This window comes from Phascolarctos cinereus, unplaced genomic scaffold (assembly GCF_003287225.1).
Source record: "Phascolarctos cinereus isolate Bilbo 61053 unplaced genomic scaffold, phaCin_HiC Scaffold_726;HRSCAF=1367, whole genome shotgun sequence".
In the NCBI taxonomy this organism is placed as follows: Eukaryota; Metazoa; Chordata; class Mammalia; order Diprotodontia; family Phascolarctidae; genus Phascolarctos; species Phascolarctos cinereus.
This window is the reverse complement of record NW_027556098.1, coordinates 176,870,388-176,886,171: the sequence shown is the minus strand read 5'-3', so window position 1 is coordinate 176,886,171 and position 15,784 is coordinate 176,870,388. Positions and strand designations below refer to the sequence as shown.

Genomic DNA, 15,784 nt, shown 5'->3' with positions numbered 1-15,784 from the left:
TCATATTGTTATTATTACTAGAGGTCAGGAGACCTAGATTTCACTGTTACTCTTCCACTAAGTCAAAAATATGACCTGGGGCAAGTCATTTTTGTCTGTGCCTCAGTTTCCCCATTTGTAAAATCACTCAATCAATAAACATTATGTGCCTACGCTGTTCCAGGCACTGTGCTAAGTATTGGAGATTTTTAAAAAAGGGAGGGGTGCAAAAGACAATCCCTGACCTCAAGGAGCTTACAACCTAATGAAGGAGACAACATACAAACAAATATATACAGACAAAACAAACTCTATTTGTGATAAATAGGAGATGATTAACAGAGGGAGGGCACTGCAATTAAGAGGGTTTGGGGAAGGCTTCCTGTAGAAGGTGGAATTTTGATGGGGACTTGAAGCCAAGCTGGTCAGTAGTTGGAGTGGAGGAGGGGGAGTGGTCCAGGAGTGGAAGACAGAATAAATGCAAGGAGGCCTGTGTCATTAGATTAAAGAGTGCATGGAGGGGGGGGGTGAGGTGTAAGAAGACTGGAAAGGTAAGAGGGGCTAGGTTATGAAGGGCTTTTAATGTAAACCAGAGCATTTTGTATTTGATCCTGGAGATGATAGGAGTTTATGAGTAGGGGAATGACATGATTGGATCTGTGCTTTAGGGGAAAAAAATCACTCTAGTGGCTGAATGGAGGATGTATTGGAGTGTGGAGAGACTTGAGGCAGGCAGATTCACCAGCATCTATTGCATTAATCTAGGTACAAGGCGATGATGGTCTGCACCAGAGTAGGGACAGTGTCAAAGGACAGAAGTTGGCATTTTTGAGACATGATGCAAAAGTGAAATCAGCAGGCTTTGGCAATGGCTTGGATGGGGATTGGAGGGAGATTTAATGAGGAAGCCAGGATGACTTCTAGGTTGTAAGCTTGAGGGACTGGGAGGGTGGTGTTTCCCTCTTCAGTAATGGGGAAGGTAGGGGGTGGGGGGAGGATTTAGGGTGAAAAAATCTTGTTTTGGATATATTGTTTAAGTACGTACTGGACGTCCACGGGCAGCTGGAGATGAGAGATAAGAGATCAGCAGAAAGGTTGGGGCAGGAAAGCAGATTTGAGAATCATCAGCATAGAGATGGTAATTAGATCCATGGGAGCTGATGAGATCACAAAGTGAAGTAGTATAGAGGGAGAAGGGAAGAGGACCCAGGAGCCAACCCTGAGGGATACTTAGGGTTAAAGGGTATGATTTGGAGGAAGATTCAGCAAAGGAGACTGAGGAGTGGTTAGAAAGGTAGAAGGAGAAGCAGGAGAGAGTGGTCCCCCAAAAACCTAGAGAGAAGAGAGCATCAAGGAGGAGTGATCAACAGTGTCAGAGGCTACTGAGAGGTCAAGGAGAATGAGGACTGAGAAAAGGCCATTGGATCTGACAACTGAGAGATCATTAATAACCTTGGGGAGAGTAGTGTGGTGGAATGGTTATATCAGAAGTAGGATTGTAAGGTGTTAAGAAGACAGTGAGAAGAAAGTGGAAGCACCTATTGTAGATGGCCTTTTTGAGGAGTTTAACTACGAAGGACAAAGAAATATAGGCTAGAGTGGATAGAAGGATCAAGTGAGGGTTTTTCAAGATGAGGGAGACATAGGCATGTCTGTAGGCAGCCAAAAAAAAGGGAATAATAGACAAGGAGAGACTGAAAATAAATGAAAGAATAAGGATGACAGAGGGGCAATGAAAGAGCCTTGGTAAGGAGTAAGACCATTTTATTATAGGAAACAGGGGTGAAGGAGGAGAAAGTGGCAGAGGTATCTGAGTGGCAAGAGATGAGGAAGAAGGGCAAGAGGGAGCTTATGGCAAATGGTCTCATTTTCCCCCCCATGAAATGTAAGGCAAGTATCTGAGCTGAGAGAGTTGGGAGAGGTGGAGCCATGGAACGTTTGAGGAGGGATGAAAAGATTTGGAAGAGCCATTGTGGAGAATGGGATAGTGAGTTGATAAGGAAAGTGTAAAGGGATTGCCTAGCAGCAGTGAGGGCCCAGTTGATGTGTAACATAAATTTATAGTGCATCCAGTCTTAACAGTTGTGTGGTTTTCTCCACCTTCAATGACCTACATGTGTAGGACTGAAGGCAAAGAATGGTGGGAGTGATCCAAGGCTAAGGCTTGGCTGGGCATAATTGGAGATATGATAAAGGGGATAGGGATTCAAGAGAAGAGGAAAGAGTAGAATTGAATCGATCCACCAAAGACTCAAATGGGGTGGGGCAGGAAGAAGAGAGAGTGACTAGTGCATGGAAGATGGCCTGGGAGAGAATTGAGGAGTCAAGGAGCTGGAGGTCACAGTGCAGATGAAGAGTAGGGTTTTGTACAGGAAGTCAGAGGGAAAGGTGAAAGGCCAATAGACTATGATAAAGGGATTTCAGAATTCTTGAACACAGAGGTATATTTGTGGGTGATGATGGCAAGATCAAGGTTATGACCACCTTTGTGTGTGGCTAAGGTGGGGTGGAGGAGTAGCTTATGGGAGGTGAATAGGTTGGGAAACTGAGTGGTTATGGTATTTGAGGGAGAAATTAGTATATGTGCTGAAATCCCTTTGTATGAAGACAGGAGTTGGGGAGGAGAGAAAAATTGCGAGCAAAGCATTGAACTTATTTAGGAAGGAAACGGCTACCAGGATTTTGATTGGGTGGTAAACATGAATAACATGGACCTCATAAGAAGAGAGGTTACTCAGTGATGAAGGATGGGCCAACAGGGATAACATCACCTGCCACCAAAGGATTCTTGTTAGGATCTAATGAGACCTTGGACAAGATGGACTTGGACTCAGTCTTCTTGGTGTTTTATTACTAAAATGGAGACAATACCTTACACGTGGGAACACACAGAACATACATAAAAGTACTTTGAGCAATATGAAACGGGGCTCTAAAGAAGTTCACCAAGAGGGATAAAAAAATGCGTACGGTATAATCCATAAAGCAGATAATTGCAGTATTGAGATGAGGGAGGAGGGGGAATAGGCACAGTGGGAAAATGGCACTAGATTTGGAGTTAGAGTACTTGGGTGTGAGTTTTAGCTTTACCAGATATCAGCTATGTGACCTGGAGCAAGATCTGCTTGGTCCTTGGTTTCTCACCTATTATACTAAGTCATTGGCCAAGGTCTCTTCCAACTAGGAGTCTATATCCCTTTGATCCTCCCAGGTAATCTCTAAGGTCCATTCCTACTTCAATATGCTATGATTCTATGATAATCCACATATGCCTCCAAATGAGAGCTAGATGCAAACAAATCCTGCCTTCTGTAGTTCAGGTGCCCTTTGAGTTTCTACAATGTTTCTTCTTCCAGACTGCTTGACATTCCCTTCCAAGTTAGCTCAGGAATTGAAGTGGATGTGGTAGCATATGGATGGCTCCTATTTGGGCAGTTGAGCTCAAGCTTGGCTATGGGATAAGAAAGGGCTCTCTCCTGCTTATGGTCAGGCTGTTATTCAATTCAGATATTGTCTCAGCAGCTGCCAGAGACTTGGAGCACAAGCTGGGCTGGGAACTATAAACTGAGACCCTTCACTGTTCTCTTAAGAACAAAATTTGGGGGCTAGTGACACCCTGTTTCCTGAATGTGCTCCTGGAAGCGCATTCTGTAGGAGGTGGAGATTAGAAGCATTTTAGACAGGCTGCCTTTTTGGTTCTGGATCTTTCTTACACCTAGCTGAAAACTGGCATGGTCCATAAGTGCCCTGGCACCATGTACCTCAAATGACTGGCAGCAGACAGTACAAAGTAGCAATGAAATCCATATGAACAGTGTCCATAATGAGCCTTTTTGGATAATAGAATGAAAAAGAGGCTTTTCTGGCTCAAAAAGATAACTATATAAAGTCAACTCTTAGTTATCTGCTTAAGGATTATCTACTTGGTGGATTATACATGGCCGATGCTTAATTCTGCCATGCCTTTCCTATGTTACCCAGCATACTTTTGGTCTGAAGAGAGGTTATCAGTGCCCCTATATCACTCTCTGGGAGTGAGACACCATGCTTAAATCTTCGAAGTCCATCTAGCCAAGCTATCTCAGGATAAAACACCTTCATTTCCCACCAATTGGTATGTGTTCCAACAACACAAATTCTCTTTAATATTCACTTTGTAAAGCATCATTACAAAAGTAAACCCTGTTAGAAAAGAAAATAGAAAGGATGTTTGGATTATCTGCCGTTTTGGATTATATGAGACTATTTGGCCTCCTTTAGGGTGGACGATGGGGAAATGGGATGAGCACTGAACTTGGAGTCTGAGGATCTAGTTTGAATTCAAGTTTGCCTTCTTCATACCAATGGCCACGTGATATTGTGGCTCAGGACCATAGTTTCTTCATCTGTAAGATAGGTGACTGGGTGGGAGGGTGACCCTTAAGGTCCCCTTCAGCTCTAAGTTATTTGATCAGATAACAGCAGGCAAAATGGTTTCATGTTCAATTGCCATGTATTGTAAGTTATCCTGGAAGCTTGGGGATAAGGAAAGACCTGGGGTTGAGGGGAGGGGATACTTGCATGAGTTCTTTGGGATAAAAGCTTTCAAGGTCATGGTTCTTCTACTAGAGGAAACAGAATGAGTAATGGGACCAAATCACACCCTCATTATGTACTAAGTACTTCAGCATCCTTGTTGGCCATCCCCTTTTCAAAGAGGAGGAAGCAATTAATGTAGAAAAGCCCACAAGTGAGATTTCTCATTCCGGCTGCTTGTCCACACAGCTGACAGAAGAAAAAATAGCCCAGCACATTTGTGTTTCAGTCTGAAACTTAAATATTTCCATGAGTCATTCATTATTACCATATAACTGTGTGTTTGCATGCAAATAACTTTAATGACATAAATGCTTATAAAATAAGTCTCTTACCATATGAACCCTGTAAAGAATACTAATTCCCAGAGTCATAAACGGCTTGGAGAAATCGATCACCTTCTCCCTTTCGGCTGTAATAGTGAGACCAGCTACTGCCAGATCTGCTTTCTATAAAAAAATAAAGACAGAGACAATGAGTGAGGCTGACCCACATGAATGGAGAGGGAAGGTAGGGGATCAGATCCACATGCTGAGAGGCTTCTATTTCTTGGCTCCCAGGAATCCTCCTAACTCTGGTAGTACCTTGAGATTTTCTCCTCCGCTAGGCATAATCTGGCTCCCAAGTACCTACAGGAGTTCTTCACGTGTCCAAATGCATGCTCAAGTAGAGTTAGAACAGTAAATCACTTTTACTCAAATTTCCAGAACTACACAAAAAGAATCAAAAGCATCTTGCTTTGAAGACAGTTGTCCAAAAGGTAAGGAGGTCAAAGAGAGGTCTTTAGGGAAACCTGGAAGGTAGGACACTAGGATTTTTTTTTTTAATAATTTAGAACATAGGTGCTTAGCAAGTTATATGGAGTTGGTTAGCCCCCCAATGAATCACAGAATTATAGAAATGGGAGGAACCTTAGAAGTCATTTAGTCCCATAGGTTCCTAAAGTGGGTGATACCCCCTCTGTGGGTGCTGCAATGATGAGAGGGACAGTAGTAGCCTCGGGTGCAATGGGGGGGGCATTGAATAAAAATAAGGGAGTGGTGGAAACATAAGGAAAGAAGAGAAGATATGAAAATTTTGAAAAACCATTCATATATGTTTCATCTGTGGTGCAACAGAGTTAAAGTCATAGTGATTACATTATTTTCCAAATAAACACACAATTATAACTCATCAGTGGTCAAGTCTGCTGACAGGTCTTAACAAACAAGTGTTGGCAGGCCAGCATGGTGCACATTGTCAGGAAGTCCAGCATACATTGGCTGGACTATATGGGTATAATGACTTGTTTACAATACAATTCTATATGGTTCAATGCAGGAAAAAACCCCACAGATCAACAATTATTAAATTTAAGATGTGTCATTTAAAAATACATTTTATATATTTTTTGAAATGATTCAAATAAAAAACCATTAAAGGGTTAAAGAAAGTAGATTTTTGAGGGGGTGCTAAGTAATTTTTTAAAAAAGGGGACAGTAGGCCAACTAAGATTGGGAACCTCTGTCCAAACCTCTCATTTTACAGATTTTACAGATGAGGAAACCAAGGCCCAGAAAAATAAAGGGAAACACCCAACTGGTTAATAGCAAGGCTAAGACTAGGACCCAGGTCTTTTTACTTCTGGTTCACTGCTCAGTCTACAACATGTGCCTGAAAGTAAAAGGTGAAGTATAAATTCCGTGTCCTGGAACAGAAAGAGCACCACCCCACACTTCTTACTCACCACCCTTTGGACAGTGCAAAATAACAAGAATTTGTGATGCACAGACCTCCCTGCAATGCCAAGGGACTAAACCCATTCATTATAGCCACTTTACCTGCTTCATCTGGAGATTGTTTCTAGCATCTTGGTATTAGGTATTTTTAAGGACACCTGGGGAAGGAGATTCTCTAGTCTCTGTCAATCACTTCTTTCAAAAGACTAACAAACCTCACTGTAGCAAAGTTTATATCTAACTTAAATCCTTCCTTCTGTATTTGGAGTGCTCTCCCATGAGCTCACCAGGCTTCTTGTAACCAGTCTTTATGAACCCAAAGCCCCAGAGCTCAGCCAACTTCCCAAACTTGGCTTAGGAAACATCACTCAGATAGAGAAGGGCCATTGGCCCTAAATAATTTGTAGAGGAAGGGTAAAGTGGACTTCTTCATCAGGTAGAGGTCAGCTCCCTGATTGAAAGGATAGCAGATAATGATCACTGCTTCTGGAGGGAAGGACATTCACATTGCTTTCTCAATGGGGGTGGAGAGGGAGAAAGAATGTAGATCTGAAAGTACAATTTAATTAAAAAAAATAAAACAGGTAAGGGCTTGATATAATTCCTTCCCACCTGGGACCAACATGTGGCCTATAAATAAGGGCCTCGGTTCTTTGCCCCAGTGTTTGTTCTTTCTTGTAGGTGAAAGACATTTGAGATGGCTACATCCTTGTATACTTCAAAACGTTGGAAGAGGAAGCCACCAGGAGGTCTAGGAGTGAAGTCTATGCTAGGTTTAGCAGTCAGCCAGTCCAGCATCAAGGGCCTGAGGGAAAGCCTTCAGGACCTAGTCCAGGCATAGCTGAGTTGTAAGCCCACCTAGTGACTGTGCCATATTTTTAAATGAAGTCAATGGGGTGAAGCGAATTGAAGTATGAGCCTATCTCCTCAGAAAGGGAGGTGGTATAGTAAGGAGTATCCCTTCCCCCTCCCCCTGGTTTTTGGGGAAAATGTTTGTACTTTTTGCTATATCTTTGAAGTAAATACTCCTTTGTAAAAGCTAAACAACCAAACAAACAAATAAATAAAACAAATAAGAGGGATTGATCAAGGAAATCCCTGATCCATTTAATGAGCTCTCTTAATTAAATGTGATAAGCTTATGGGAAGAGGGCCTTTGTTTCGAAGCATTAAGTGGGGCACCTTTCCATGGAGACATGAGCATGGCTACTGGCATCTGGCACAGGGGATACAGAATTCATGATTGGTTCCATGGGAATAAGGCTGCTTCCAAGATGACTGGCTTGCTGAAGATTCCAGAGGACAGATTTGTGTCCAAGGAGTCCCTCCTTCCTGTGGTCTAAAAAGTGAGCAAACAAATCAGCTTGGTAACGTTTGGATTCCTTTCCCCTGGGCAGCAGAGGGGGCCTGGTCCTGTGGGAAGTGAAACCTCTGTCTGCCTCTTTCCTCACCCAGCAACTGGGAATGGCTGACTTGGGGCAGAGTCACCCGAATGGCCTCTACTTGCCTGGGGCCTGAGAGAGCAGACTTCCTAAGCTTTGGAGATGGGAGTGACTGGAACACTTATGGATCTCCTGCAAAAATACATTATAAACTAGAGAAGAACTAAGAAAATGCACCACTCTCCCTTCACTGTAGAGATGAGGGACCATGGACACGAAACATTGTAAATAATAATAAATAGCATTTACATAGTGTTTTAAGGTTTGTGAAATACTTTACAAATATAATTTCATTTTGTCCACAGAACAAATATGTAATTTTATTTACACAACAATTCTGATAGAGAGGTACTATTATCACCCCTATTTTATAGATGAGAAAATTGAGGCAGTGTCTGAGGCTGGATTTGAACTAAGGTCTTCCTGACTCCAGGTCCAACATTCTATTCACTATGCTGTTTAGTTGCCTGACACAGTCTCTATGTTGGTTCATTTTGATGAATTGCTTTTTTTCCTCTTTCTTTTTTAATATTTGTCTCAAGAATAGGGGAGGGGGGGAGGGAGCTATTTGGAAAATGAGTGTGGTATAAAAACAAAAATACGTCAATAAAAATAAGAGAGACAAGAAGTCCATCACCAAGGCAGACATGGGCATGAGTGCCTGCTCAGCCTGAACGTGCAATTCAGGGCAATTTTCATGAACCCTAAATTTTTGTGGGGATGAGGATTTTTTTTTAATGCCCTGAGTTGCATTATCTGAGAATCTAACCTAATGTCCAGAGAGAAGAGAGATATTCCAGGAAGTGCCTGCTTTTGGGGGTCAACTCATGGGGGAGCCCCAAGTTCAAGACTTACGGGATCAGACAGACTTTCTAGAGAGAAAAAAGATTTTCAAATGCATCGTGGAGATTCAAGAGGACAGATTTGTGTCTTGGAGAGAGGAAAGAATCACCCACATAGCTCCTGAACCGCAACCCATTTCAAGAAAAAAGCCAAGTTATTTGAACAGTGTAGATCTGATATAAATGGGATTTCTTCTTCAGTAGCCCAAAGTATTTGCCTTCTGGGGAGAATCCAAACCAGAGCGTGACATTATGAGCCTCGGAGAGACCATGTAGCACACTGAGGAAAGGCTAGGGATTCACAAGAATGTCAGATAGTTACCCCAATAGAAACCCTGAATTCAGCTCCCTCCCTAGGGGAGCTAGTGAGTTATTTCACTGCTTTCTCACATGCTTCTATGCAAAGCATGGTAGTGGAGACAAGGCTGACCTCAGAATCAGGATGCCCTGGGTTCAAAGCACACCTCTGATTCATATTGGCTATACAAACTTGAGCAAGTCCTGAACTGGTCAGTGCCATAGGCAAAGTTCTAAGATTAGTATAAGACTATGACTTCTAAGATTGTGTTGCAGAACCCTTACTGACATGCATTGGTAGAGGGAGGTTCTTTACCCCATCCCCCAAACAGATGAAATCACAAACCTATTCTCATCTCCACCCTCCAAAGGGTTTTGTCTATGGGTCCCTGGAGTCCTTTGTATTTTTCTCATTTTCATGAAGTAAAACAAAGGCTGTGCTATCCAAATACTTTGTTACATTGGATGTAGGCATAAGAACTAGTTCTCTGTTACTCATTTTGGGGTGAATGACAACGATATTTAGAGATTTTCCTAGAGTTATGTCAATTGGGCAACGAGTCGGAGAGGGAATGATCCTTTTGGGGTTGACCCCCAAGAAGGGACTTGGTCAATGTAAGCTTAGAGTCTTAGAGGATCCCCCAGACCACAGACTGCACAACAGTTGAATATGGCCTATTTGTAAGAGGCCTAGATCATTGAAATCTCCAGATAATCCCAAATTTACTTTACCCATTCATTTCTCTTTCTGTCTTCTCCAAGTCACAAGCATACTCAACTTGATCCAAGAATTATTCACAAAAACCCCCAAAGCTTTAAATTTCAGCATTGTTATTTGTTTACTTTTCTGCTACCCCCTATTGTAGAAGGACTGATGAGTCAGATCAAAGGTGAAACGAAGGGCCTGGATACTCTGTCAATGAGGCAATCAGCCTTGAATAATCACCACCCTTAGAGACTTTACACAAACGACACTGGGTCTCACCAAATTCTGAAGAAGTGAAGAGAGGACAGACATTATGACCCCCATTTTATCCATAAGGGAATTTTGGCATAGAGAGAGCCAGCTCATTGGGGAAGGTCACACAGTAAGTTAAAAAGTTCTTAATTTCCAATCTGGTGCTCCATCAGTTAAACCAGCCACTTGATTAAACATGGGTTAGCAGACACAATAAAATGAGGCCAGAACTACAAGAAACCAAGTTGCAGACTTGCTCTTAATAAAAATGGAAAAAATATGGATGACTCATGGTACTGATTTTGTATTTCTCTGAGAGACTGCTAATCACTGTTATCAAATGAATCAATACGCTATTTAGTGTAGGAAGCTCTGATTCAAAGATTGCTGGCTCATATATTTTGGAAATTATCTGTAGGACTATTCTGTTCCTACATTATCTGCTTGTCAAAGGCAAGGACAGAGGCTGTGGTGTACAGGGCATGATGAAGCATGCCAAAAAGATGAGTCAACCACACAGACCCATCCAGTGCAATAGGAAGCATTATAGCCCAGTTGCAAAGAAGCACCTAATTGCAGACAGAAGAAGAAGGGGAAAAAAACCCCCCAAAACAACTTCCCTAGTCTCAGAGAAAATTAACCTTGTGTATGTATGAGAAGGTTCCTGCCAGCAAAAATGAACTATTTTTTGGACCTACATGAATAGAATGAAGAAGATGAAGAAGATAGGAAAAGGGTATTTGAACACTGATAATGGGAGACAGAAATGCATTATCTCCCATATCCCTCCAACTATCTAAATGGGAAAAACAGTAATACCAAATCAACTTAGCAAATTGAAATCTGTCCTCCAAGTTCCTCTGGTTTCCCAATGAAAGAAGAGGCAAAAACAAACAAATGAAACACAGCATACTCCAAAAGGGATCAATAAAATACTAAAGAGAGGGAGGGAGGAAGAAGAGAGAGAAAGAGTGAGTGGAGTGAGGGAGGGAAAGAGGGAGAGAGACACAGAGACATTGAGACAAAAAAGTGACAGAGAGAGAAGAGAGAAAAAGTGACAGAGACAGAGAGAGATGGACAGAGACAGACAGAAACAGATAGAGACAGAGAGAGAAAAGAGAGACAGAGGGAGAAAAATTGCCCTAGTAATTCACTCAGAGAAAGCATGTCGGCATATTATGACAATTATGACAGATGTGACAGATTATGGCAATTATTTTAAAATTTCTCTCTTTTGGCAAAAATAAAACAAACCAACACAAAATGTCTTGGTTCTGAATGCCAGATGATTAAACACACTTCCCTTCTTTCACTAGAGAGGTGGGTGACTATGGATATGGAATGTTGCATATGTTATATCAGCTTTAATAGCTCTAATGGCTGAAAATCAGCTGTATCACTTGTTTTCCTTTGTTACAAGGCAGGTTGGGGAGCAGTATGATGAGAAATACCTGTTCTGTAAAACAAAACAAACACACAAGGCAGAAAGGACAAAACGTGGAATGACAGAATCACAAATTTTGTTCACAGGTTTAAAGCTATTTCTATAAAATTCCAAGAACCACTTAACAATTACTTGGTTTTAAAGTAATTCCATCTGAATGCTGACATGGTAAAGCTGAGCCATAAGGACCCTGTGTACATTTGCATGGGGCTTTCCAGTCCTGTTGCAAATAGCCTTGGTCAAGTCTTCAGAGGAGGTTCATTACACATCTTGGCAGTGTTTTCCTATGCACTGGCAAATGGACATGCCTCCCCAAATGGGCCACAAAAACGTAAAAGAGATGTTCTCTGCTGATGCTACTTTTGCATTCCCCAGCTGCCTGTCCCCCTTCCTTCACCGTATCAGGAGGTTGGAAGGTAGGGGTAGGGGTAATTATTTTTAGTTTAGCCACCTCGTTATGGTATGGTGATTCTCAACATTCATTTTAATTTAATTTTTTGTTGAGGTGATGATTTTTAGAAACGGAACAATCCAATAGGGGGTAGCAGGTAGCTGTGAAACCAGCAAAATAAGGGTGTAAGCTTCAGTAATATTGGGAATCACTGGGGGAGGGGAAGAATGTTGGGGAGTACGTACACGAGGATGGCCGTGTTCAAACAGCCTTGCCTTGCTTCCCTCCTTTTCAAGGGTAACATGGACATTAGCAATGGGCAAAGGCTTCCTTATGAGTACGGTACCTTATGGAAGGAATACATGAGAAACTACGTTCTTCAGAGAGAGAGAGAGAGAGAGAGAGAGAGAGACAGAGACAGAGAGAGAGAGACAGAGAGAGAGAGACAGAGAGAGACAGAGAGAAATTTCTTTGGTAGTTCGGTAAGGCCTATGAAGTCTGGCTCAGAATAATGTTTTTAAATACATAGGGTTACAACAGATGTCAATTACAGGGAAAAACAGAAATTTTTTCCCATCCAAATTCATCCCTGAAATTGATTCACTGACTCCTAAGATCAGTGAACCCCAAGTTAAGAATCCCTGCTCTAGTAGAAAGAACAATGGATTGAGAACAACATTGTAGTGGATGTATGGATGAGGTGGAGTGTGTGGATGAAGGAGTGAAACAATGGAGAATGTGTTTGGTGTGCACACATGTGACTGTGTGTGCATACACATAGGCATGGATCTATTCAATTCAATTCAATAAACATTTATTAAGTATCTACCAAGTTCCAGACATAGTGCTAAGTGCTAGGGATACAAATAAGAAAAAGCATCATCCTTGCCCTCAAGGAGCTTACAATTTAAGAAAGAAAACACACAAAAGGAAGTGAAGAGGGTGGGGTTAGGAGGGACCATCAGGGGATATTTCTCTTGAAGGCATCTTATTCTCTGGAATCAAAACCAAGCAAAGACATTGTTTGAAAATGGAATTAATAGTCTATAAAAGAAGATCTTGGGAGAAGTTTAGTGCTCTAACCTCTCACCCTCCAATTACAGGGGAGAGGCAACTGAGGGTGAATTGGGAAGGTGTTGAAAATCAAAACCTGAGTCAGTCTTAGGTGGGATGTAATTTCAGATGATCAGACTATTCCAAGGGGAGACAGGAATGCTACATGTTGTTCCCAGAGTCAAAGCCAAGTAGAAAAGCTGATGGAAAGTGGAAACTGGATATCTGCCTGCCTGTGCATGAGCATATGGAAATGCATGTATGTATGCATACATGTTCATATATTCTGTGAGTTTATGTGGATGTCTACATATGAATCCATCTATATTTGTATATGGGCACATGTGGCCATGGATATATGAGTGCCTGTGTGCAAATATATGAAAATGTGTGTATATGTGCATATGAACACATGGGTGTTTGTGTGTATGTGAGCTAACATGGAAGTCTGAGTGTGAATCTGTCTATATTTGTTATCTGTAGGTATAATGTGAATATATATGGATATGCAGTAGAGGGCATTTGGGCATGTGGCAAAAGTGAGGGTGTGATAGAAGCTTATTACAGACTGCACAGTCAGAAGGAAGAAAAGGACAATTAACTCCCAAGAGTTAGGATGCAGTTGTGAGGCGAGAGTTCAACTATCTGGAGTTCTGTCCCTATTAATAATGAAACAGCTGATAAAATTTTAACCTGTCTGATTGATAATTATTTCTTCTTTCTGAAGGCAGAAGGAGAGATTGGATTTGTTTGTGACTAATGAAAAGGAACTAGTGGCCAAAGCAGAAAGGAGGACAGGAGTGTGCTGGAGCAGAGACGATTGTTAAATTTTCAGTTTGAGCAATCACACTTTGAAAATAGACAAATGCTACAAATCAGGGTTTGATTTGTTGTGTTGATGATTGCCTATACTTAAGAAAGTGATGGAGAAAATGTTAGTAATGCAAATTCAACTTCAAAGTGCATCATGCAGTACATCACCTTGCCAGCCCGCACTCCCAACACACCAGTGGATGGCGACCTAGAGAGAAAGTCACCATACCATCTTAAAATCTGTGATAGATGAGGAGAGGTCACTGTGTATCATCTGAAAGGAGCTGCTATGGACTCAGCTTCCATAAGGGAAATAGGGTCATTTTAAAATTTTTATTTTTTTAAAATTTATTATTATTTTATCTATTTTATTAGAGATAACAGGATTTTTGTAAGGGACTTTAGAACTTATCTGATTTGACTGAACCCTTCATTTTACAAATAAGAGAATATAAGGTTTTATAGAGGTTAAATGGCTTGTTAAAGACCACACAGGTAGTTGGAGGTAAAGCAGAGATTTGAACCTGGGTCTTCTAACTCCAAAATCCAATGTTTTCACCATTCTACAGTCAATACTCTGCAAGCTTAAATGAGTCAACAGTGAAATGTGGAAGCTAAATTAACTTTAGGATCTTAGACTGCATAAACAGAAGTATTATGCCAGTAGCAAGGGAGGTGATAGGCCTGCAATAGTCTACCCTGGTCAGAAAATATATGGAATGTTGTGTTCAGTTCTGGACATCAATTTTTAGGACGAAGATCAGCAAACTGGAACACATTTAGAAATGGAAATTCAAAATGACAAAGGGAATCAAAAGTCTTCTACATAAGAGCCAGTGCAAAGAATCGGTGCTATTTATCCTGGGGAAGAAAAGATTTTTGTTGTTGTTCAGTCGCGTCTAATTCTTTGTGACCCCATGGACCACACTGGCCATGGGGTTTTCCTAGTAAGGATACTGGAGTGGTTTGCCATTTCCTTCTCCAAGGCATTAAGGCAAACAGAAGTTAAGTGACTTGTCCAAGATCACACAGCTAGTAAGTGTCTGATGCTGGATTTGAACTCAGGTTTTCCTGACTCTGGGCCCAGCATTCTATCTACTGAACCACCTAGCTCCCTAAGAAAGACTTAGGGATCATAATCACTATCTTCAAATATTTGAAAGGGTGTCATGTGGAAGAAAGATTAGATTAATTTTGTTTGGCCCTGGAAGGCAGAATTATGACCAATAAACAGTTATAAAGAGGTAGATTTGGGCTTAATGTAAAGAATAATTTTCTAAAATTGAATTATCCAAAGAATGGGCTGTTTCAGAAGGTAGTGAATTCTCTATCAGTGGATAGAGCAGGGGTTCGATGTTCTAGACAATAGTCATGCTTCAGGTGGAGGTAGAACTGTGTGACATTTTAAGTATCTTCCATGGCTAAGATTTTATGATTCTATCAATACATGGAAACGTGTGTGTGTGTGTGTGTGTGTCTATGTCTGCGTGTATGAGTGAGTGCATGTAAATTTGTGTACATGGGTTCAGTCTCTCACAGAGTGCTGGTGGAGAGGTCCTTCCTGTCTGCTGAAAGAAAAAAAAAACTACACCTCCCCCACCAACCAGAAAGTCCCAACATTACAATCATTCCCTTCAGATTACAGTTATCCATTCCACATAGGGGCACAGTGCCCCCACAATCTGAAAAATCCGTGTAAAATTTTTTGGCCCTCCCTTCATACCAGAGAAGAAGTCTGAATTATTATGGTATTAAAAGATAAAAATATGTTAATATTATACAATGCTATACACATATTTTATGAATTTCTGAGTTTCTAAACTTTTTCTATATCATATACTGGCCTTCATGCGTCATCTGCAGCTTCCATGAAACTCCCCCAAAATTCCCATTTAATTTCTTACTCCACTTGATATATCAAAACTGTAATGGGGGAAGTCATGATGTAGAAGGGATAACTGCAAATTAACAGGGTTTCTAGATTAAGATTATTAAAATGAAAATATGTTACCTAAGGTAGGTAGTACATCATTCTCTTCTTTTCCCACTTGCTATGTGTGGATGAACACCAGGGTTCGGTTCTGAGCCATCTCCCATATTCTCTCTATCCCAAGAGATTCATGCATGTGCATTCTCTCTTTGATAAAAATAGCCATTTTTGTTGAGTTCTTTGGAAGTTTAAGGTTTGATATGTTTTGAGGTTAATTTATATATGTATGTAAATTTATATATATATATATATTTATATGTAATATATGTATATGTATATTTA

The 15,784-nt window shown here is 41.0% G+C and overlaps 1 protein-coding gene across 5 annotated transcripts in view; it reads right to left on the bottom strand.

Moving 5' to 3' along the window:
* Positions 1 to 15,784, bottom strand: part of GRIK4 (glutamate ionotropic receptor kainate type subunit 4) — a 689,615-nt gene that overhangs the window by 55,349 nt on the left and 618,482 nt on the right. For all 5 annotated transcript variants that reach the window (XM_020984853.2, XM_078146898.1, XM_020984864.2 and 2 more), the window contains one exon: positions 4,890 to 5,003. In XM_020984853.2, coding sequence (XP_020840512.1) covers positions 4,890 to 5,003 — 114 coding nt within the window. The remainder of the gene's footprint in view (positions 1 to 4,889; positions 5,004 to 15,784) is intronic.